General features: G+C 48.9%; 1 protein-coding gene across 1 annotated transcript; it reads left to right on the forward strand.

Annotated features, from left to right (window-relative positions):
• Nucleotides 1-32: 32 nt before the first annotated feature.
• IL23A (interleukin 23 subunit alpha) lies at nt 33-6,383 on the forward strand. The gene is made up of 6 exons (XM_063647011.1): nt 33-485; nt 2,934-2,987; nt 4,217-5,100; nt 5,324-5,422; nt 5,588-5,734; nt 5,841-6,383. Exons 3-6 carry the CDS (start codon nt 4,939-4,941, stop codon nt 6,000-6,002), a joined length of 570 nt encoding a protein of 189 aa, XP_063503081.1. The 5' UTR covers nt 33-485; nt 2,934-2,987; nt 4,217-4,938; the 3' UTR covers nt 6,003-6,383.
• The last annotated feature ends 665 nt before the right edge of the window (nt 6,384-7,048 follow it).

Here is a 7,048-nt window from a genome sequence, read left to right on the forward strand (position 1 = left end):
AAGGAGCCAGGTACGGCGACTCCAGGAGAGAACGTGTGACGCACGCGCCGGAAAAAGAGGTTACGGGGCGCCGCTGGGACAAACGCAACCAGACGCCGGACTTGTTGGGTGGCGTTAAAAAGTAACTCTGTATTTAGTCTTTTTGAACAAAATTACGTCTAGGTTTGAAAACCAAACTTTTATGCTTTCTATAACTTTAGGAACTCCAAAATGAGGGACACCCAAGGCAAAGCACTAGGAGTCGCTGTTGGGTATTCCCAGCGGGGCTTAGTCTACCTCCTCTTCCTGCGGTGCTCTAGTGAGCCACTCCACCACCTCTGACCCTGTTGCCCCCGAAACTCGCTGGCATTTCCTATTATTTCTAGATATGGGAGAGAAAAAAAGGAAGCGGGAGCCGGACTCCTGACACAGTCCAAGTGGCTGCATCTTCTACAGGCATCCATCTGAAACTCCCATCCGTGATTGTTCCCTCCCCAGAGACCCCGGTAACATTCCCGGGTAACAGGATACCCTTGGTTATCAAATTCCCCTAGCTCTTGAGGCTGGCTGGACGTTATCCCTCAGAGGGGGATGAGCATGGCAAATTGGGACTTTTGTTATTCTGAAGGATTCGTGGGTCCTGTGAACTCTAATTGCTTTGAAATGGGTCTAGGTTGTGAGATGTCTCAGAGCACTTTAGCTCAGCTGTTATTACTGTTTCTAAAGGCCACATAAAGGGACTCTGATGGGAGACATTCCTCATGGAGGATTCAGTTCTATAACATTTCTCTCAATAAAGGCTGGTAAATAGACCTTCATTAAAGGAACCAAGAATTTAAATTTCTAGGACTCAGAGGGGTGGGGTCCTATACCCAGTCAGAGGTCCTAGAGCCTAGACCAAGAGAAAAACACAGATGGTCTCTCAAACTGATTTGATCTGACTTCGCAGGTCATTAGATATAGAATCTCCGAAAAAGGTGGATGCTGAGAGACACAGACAGTTCCTACACTTTAAGAAATCTCCATCTTGAGGTCTCAAATTGAGAAAGACTTAACAGACCCATGAGAGTTACAGATCCTAATAACCTGGGCTAAATAATCCATGTCTGCCGGGCGCAGTGGCTCACGCCTGTAATCCCAGCACTTCGGGAGGCCGAGGTGGGCGGATCACCTGAGGTCGGGAGTTCAAGACCAACCTGACCAACATGGAGAAACCTCGTCTCCACTAAAAATACAAAATTAGCCGGGCCTGGTGACGGGAGCCTGTAATCCCAGCTACTTGGGAGTCTGAGCCAGGAGAATTGTTTGAACCCGGGAGGCGGAGGTTGCAGTGAGCCGAGATGGCACCATTGCACTCCAGCCTGGTCAATAAGAGCGAAACTCTGTCTCAAAAAAAAGAAAAAAAAAAGAAAAGAAAAAAGGATACTGTGAGGAGACACAAGAGCATCCATGACATAGATTATTTAGCTCAGCTGTAATTACTGTTTCTAATACAGTAATATTAGATTGTGATCTGCCCGCCTCGGCCTCCCAAAGTTCTGGGATTACAGGTGTGAGCCACCGCGCCCAGCCTTTTTTTTTTTCTTTTTTTTGAGAGGATCTCACGCTGTTGCCCATGCTTAAGTGCATTGGCCCTCTCACTCACTGTAGCCTCAACCTCCTGGGCTCAAGCGATCCTCCCACTTCAGCCTCCCAACTAGCTGTAACTACAGGCACCAGCCACCAAACCCAGATAATTCTTTTTTTTTTCCTCTAGAGGTGGGGTTTTGCCACGTTGCCCAGGCTGGTCTCGAACTCTTAAGCTCAAGCGATCCTCCTGCCTCGGCCCCCCAAAAGTTCTGGGATTACAGGCATGAGCCACCATACCTGGCGTACAGTATCCAATGTAATGCAGTGATTAAAAATTCAGGATCCAGACCAGGATGGTGGCTTGTGCCTGTAGTCCCAGGGGTGGAGGTTGCAGTGAACGGAAATGGTGCCACTGCATTCCAGCCTGGGTGACAGAGTGAGACCCTGTCTCAACAACACCCCCCAAAAACCAAGAACAAAAAATAATGCAGGATCTGATGCTAGATTGTCTGCATTAGAATTCTAGCCACTTAAGCCGGGTGTGGTGGCTCATGCCTGTAATCCCAGCACTTTTGGAGGCCGCAGGCAGGTGGATCACCTGAGATTGGGAGTTCAAGACCAGCCTGACCAACATGGAGAAACCCTGTCTCTACTAAAAATACAAAATTAGCCACCAGGCATGGTGGTGCATGCCTGTAATCCCAGCTACTTGGGAGGCTGAGGCAGGAGAATCACTTGAACCCGGGAGGCGGAGGTTACGGTGAGCTGAGATGGCACCATTGCACTCCAGCCTGGGCAACAAGAGTGAAACTCCATCTCAAAAAAAAAAAGAAAAAAAGAAAAAGGAATTCTAGCCACTTAGAAGCTCTGTGATCTTGAGCAAATCGCTTATCTTTGCACCTCAGCCTCCTCATCTGTAATATAGGGTAATAGTATCTACCTTAAAGGGTTGTTGTGAAAATTAAATAGTTTAGTACATGTAAAGTGCTTAGACAAAGTATTTGGCATTAAGCGAGAGTTGGATATATTAGCCATCATTATTAACCACCTGGGGGAACTTCAACTGATTTGGAGTCTAGGCATACAACTGGAAAGACCTGCCTAGGAGTGTCTTGTGAATGCGATTTGCATAACGGTTTAGGCCCAGCTGACGTCAAGGGCTCCTTATAGTTCCAGGTCAGTTGTAGCCCTGGATGTAGTTCCTGCCACGCAACAGTCCCACAATCTCCCCACCAACCCTGCTTCCTACCCAACTCCTGCAGCACCAGGAAGTGAAACAAAGAGGCAGAGCCCTGTGCCTCCAACTCACCCTTGTCCCTCTCATCCCATCCCCCAGGCTCTACTTCCTCCTCCTTTTCATCTTTCTTTCATCTCTTATCTTTTAGGGCTCCCAGAATGGGGACCAGAGATGGGAAGAGCATAGGAGACGTTGTACACAAGTAAGGTGAACCTATCCTGCCCCCTCCCCTTTCCTTATTCCATTTGTGTCCACCTTATTAGGGAGAAAGGTAAATCAGTTCTCACCCAAACTCAGATAATTCTCTGATGCCGGAAATGTTTAATCTAAAGGGTAGATTTCCTTTTTTTTTTTTTTTAAGACAGAGTCTTGCTCTGTCACCCAGGCTGGAGTGCAGTGGCGCGATCTCGGCTCACTGCAACCTCCGCCTCCCGGCTTCAAGTGATTCTCCTGGCTCAGCCTCCCGAGTAGCTGGGACTACAGGCGCCCGCCACCGTGCCGGCTCATTTTTGTATTTTCAGTAGAGACAGGGTTTCACCATGATGGCCAGGCTGGTCTCAAACTCGTGACCTCATGATCCGCCTGCCTCGGCCTCCCAAAGTACTGGGATTACAGGTGTGAGCCACTGTACCAGGCCCTTGGTAGATTTAACTTAGAATCGTAATATTTTTTTTTCTTCTCTCAGCTCATACCTACAGAATCATAATATTTGAACCAGAAGTGTCATTGGGCAGTTTTGAATAGTTCTAAGGGAAGGGAGACCTCTATTCAGGACAAGTTTCTCAGAAGAAAAGGGTCAACCTCTTGGGGGAGGCTTTGGAAGCCAGCTGTGTGGTCACCGATGGCCTCATTCTGACGTCTTCGAAATTGTTCTGGGACCCTCCACTGGGATCGGGGCAGTCCCGGCTTTGGACCACCTTCCACTCCCACGCCCAACCTCACACTCTTAGCTGTTTCACTTGATGTTGCATCATGGAGGGTGATGAAATCGGTGTCAGTGGATTTTACCCATGGATGCAACAAGCTGAAGGACCAGCCAGTCATTGACACTGCACCTTCAACTACCCAGAACTCCTGGGCTTCCTAGCCATGGGGTCCAAAGCTGGGACTGCCCCGACCCCGGTGGAGGGTCCCAGAACAATTTGGATGACGTCAGAATGAGGCCATGGGGCTAGGTGCTGGAATGTCTAAGTTGAACTTCCAGGCCTTATTTGCACTAGTCCTGAAAAAAACATCATCCAACTCTTATAGAGCCTATGAAATCTTGGGCCACTAGGGTTGAGGAATCAGGTGGTTCTTAGTCAATAACCCTCTTCCCACAAGAGCCTTTCTAACCTCCACTGTGAGGCCTGAAATGGGGAGCAGTAAGACCTCATACTGGCTTCCCAGTTCTCCAAGTTCCTTCATGGCCATTCTCTCCCACGAAACCAGGACCATCCAGTTGAAATAATGCTGTTTCCAACTGAGAAAAAGAAGCCCATTTATTCCTAATAGGGGGCATCAGGTAGGAATCAAACTTCATTGCAAACAGCTCACCATCCTATTGGGAGATGAATGAATATTTCTCTGTTTTGCTTTTTCCTCAAGCAGGAGGAAGTGAGGAAATTAGGTTTGGGGTGGGGTAGGGGTATAGCTTTGAGAGGCAAAAAGATCAGGGAAAGATCAAACAGGAAGGAACTTGAGACCAGATTAATTTAAATATTTGTTCTCCCTTCCCCCTCCCACCCCATCCCCGCTGTGCCCCCCATCTCCACCCCTTCTATAGTTATTTCGATTCCTGGAGAGCATTACACATGTGTCCCATCCCAGGCCTCTAGCCACAGCAACCACACTACTCATTTCCCCTGGAACTGAGGCTGCATACCTGGGCTCCCCACAGAGGGGGATGATGCAGGGAGGGGAATCCCACCTGCTGTGAGTCACCTGCTGGTATAAAGGGCGGGCCTTACAATGCAGGGACCTTAAAAGACTCAGAGACAAAGGGAGAAAAACAACAGGAAGCAGCTTACAAACTCGGTGAACAACTGAGCGAACCAAACCAGAGACGCGCTGAACAGAGAGAATCAGGCTCAAAGCAAGTGGAAGTGGGCAGAGATTCCACAAGGACTGGTGCAAGGCGCAGAGCCAGCCAGATTTGAGAAGAAGGCAAAAAGATGCTGGGGAGCAGAGCTGTAATGCTGCTGTTGCTGCTGTCCTGGACAGCTCAGGGCAGAGCTGTGCCTGGGGGCGGCAGCCCTGCCTGGGCTCAGTGCCAGCAGCTTTCACAGAAGCTCTGCACACTGGCCTGGAGTGCACATCCACTAGTGGGACACATGGTGAGTGGCAGCTCCTGGAGCCTAACAGGAGTCTCTCCAAGCTCTCCAAGGCTGTGGCAGAAGACCGTGGCCTTGAGTGGAAGCTGGAGGGTTGAAGGCCATTAGGGAGTAAGAGAGGACAAGAGAGTAGGGTTCCTGGAGAGTCATGGGCCTGAGGGTCCAGGTTGGCTTCAGAAGTACTTATCTTACTTCTTCATTCTTTCCACCTCTTCCTTCATTCCAGGATCTAAGAGAAGAGGGAGATGAAGAGACTACAAATGATGTTCCCCATATCCAGTGTGGAGATGGCTGTGACCCCCAAGGACTCAGGGACAACAGTCAGGTACCACTGGGATGTGGCTGGGCGATGAAGGAGAGGGACTGAGAACATGGCTGGGTACCATGGTAAACCAGAAGTTGTGTCTAAAAATAGTAAGAAACTGGGTGAGTCTTCAGTGAATGGAGTAGGAAGAGGGTGTCCTCTTTCATTGCTTTCTTCTCTCCCTAGTTCTGCTTGCAAAGGATCCACCAGGGTCTGATTTTTTACGAGAAGCTGCTAGGATCGGATATTTTCACAGGGGAGCCTTCTCTGCTCCCTGATAGCCCTGTGGGCCAGCTTCATGCCTCCCTATTGGGCCTCAGCCAACTCCTGCAGGTATGAAGTAGGGGCCTAGAGGATGGGGGCTTGCAGGTGTCAGAGACAGAGGGTTGGGGGTTAAGGGGTTTAGAGTCTTCTCTGACTGTGTCCTATGTCCTTTCAGCCTGAGGGTCACCACTGGGAGACTCAGCAGATTCCAAGCCTCAGTCCCAGCCAGCCATGGCAGCGCCTCCTTCTCCGCTTCAAAATCCTTCGCAGCCTCCAGGCCTTTGTGGCTGTAGCCGCCCGGGTCTTTGCCCATGGAGCAGCAACCCTGAGTCCCTAAAGCCAGCAGCTCAAGGATGGCACTCAGATCTCCATGGTCCAGCAAGGCCAAGATAAATCTACCACCCCAGGCACCTGTGAGCCAACAGGTTAATTAGTCCATTAATTTTAGTGGGACCTGCATATGTTGAAAATTACCAATACTGACTGACATGTGATGCTGACCTATGATAAGGTTGAGTATTTATTAGATGGGAAGGGAAATTTGGGGATTATTTATCCTCCTGGGGACAGTTTGGGGAGGATTATTTATTGTATTTATATTGAATTATGTACTTTTTTCAATAAAGACTATTTTTGTGGCAGTATGAGTCTAATTTCTAGGCTTAATTGGGAAAGAGAAATTGATGGAAAAATAAGGCCAAGGGACTACAATATGCATTCTTTTCTTCTATTCTGAAGGGCTATGGTGGAGAATGATATTTTCTCATGATCCCCTGGTGTATAGAATAACTGGGATCTCTTTGGTATTAATTACTGTATGGCTGAGCAAGCAGAATGGGATTACCAGATTAGGAAGTGGGATCATACCTAAGGGTCACTTGCTCCCTGATCCAGTGTCTCCTTCCCTGCTTTCTTGGCCAAGGGTATATCTGATCAAAGACAGGAGTCCTGATCATTGCAGGATCAAAAGTCAGAGTTCAGTTTTGAGCAGGAAGGGCATTCCAGGGAAATGAAGGTAAATATCCCAGAACAATGGGACTTTCCTCTCAAAGGACAATTGGAGTCCCTTTTTTTTTTTTTTTTTTTTTTTTGAGATGGAGTCTCATTCTGTTGCCCAGGCTGGAATGCAGTGGCGTGATCTCGGCTCACTGCAACCTCCGCCTCTCAGGTTCAAGCGATTCTCCTGCCTCAGCCTCCCAAGTAGCTGGGACTACAGGCACGCACCACCACGCCTGGCTGATTTTTGTATTTTTAGTAGAGATGGGGTTTCACCATGTTGGTCAGGCTGGTCTTGAACTCCTGACCTCAGGTGATCCACCTGCCTCGGCCTCCCAAAGTGCTGGGATTACAGGCATGAGCCACCACGCCCGGCCTTGGAGTCCC

Source organism: Pongo pygmaeus, chromosome 10, assembly GCF_028885625.2.
Source record: "Pongo pygmaeus isolate AG05252 chromosome 10, NHGRI_mPonPyg2-v2.0_pri, whole genome shotgun sequence".
Taxonomy (NCBI): domain Eukaryota; kingdom Metazoa; phylum Chordata; class Mammalia; order Primates; family Hominidae; genus Pongo; species Pongo pygmaeus.

What these genes read in the sequence shown, in the direction of transcription:
- IL23A (XM_063647011.1), top strand. Translation starts at nt 4,939, where the DNA reads ATGCTGGGGAGCAGAGCTGTAATGCTGCTGTTGCTGCTGTCCTGGACA. An exon ending in ATCCACTAGTGGGACACATG is followed by an intron (nt 5,101 to 5,323) that starts GTGAGTGGCAGC and finishes CCTTCATTCCAG; the next exon opens with GATCTAAGAGAAGAGGGAGA. An exon ending in GACTCAGGGACAACAGTCAG is followed by an intron (nt 5,423 to 5,587) that starts GTACCACTGGGA and finishes TTCTCTCCCTAG; the next exon opens with TTCTGCTTGCAAAGGATCCA.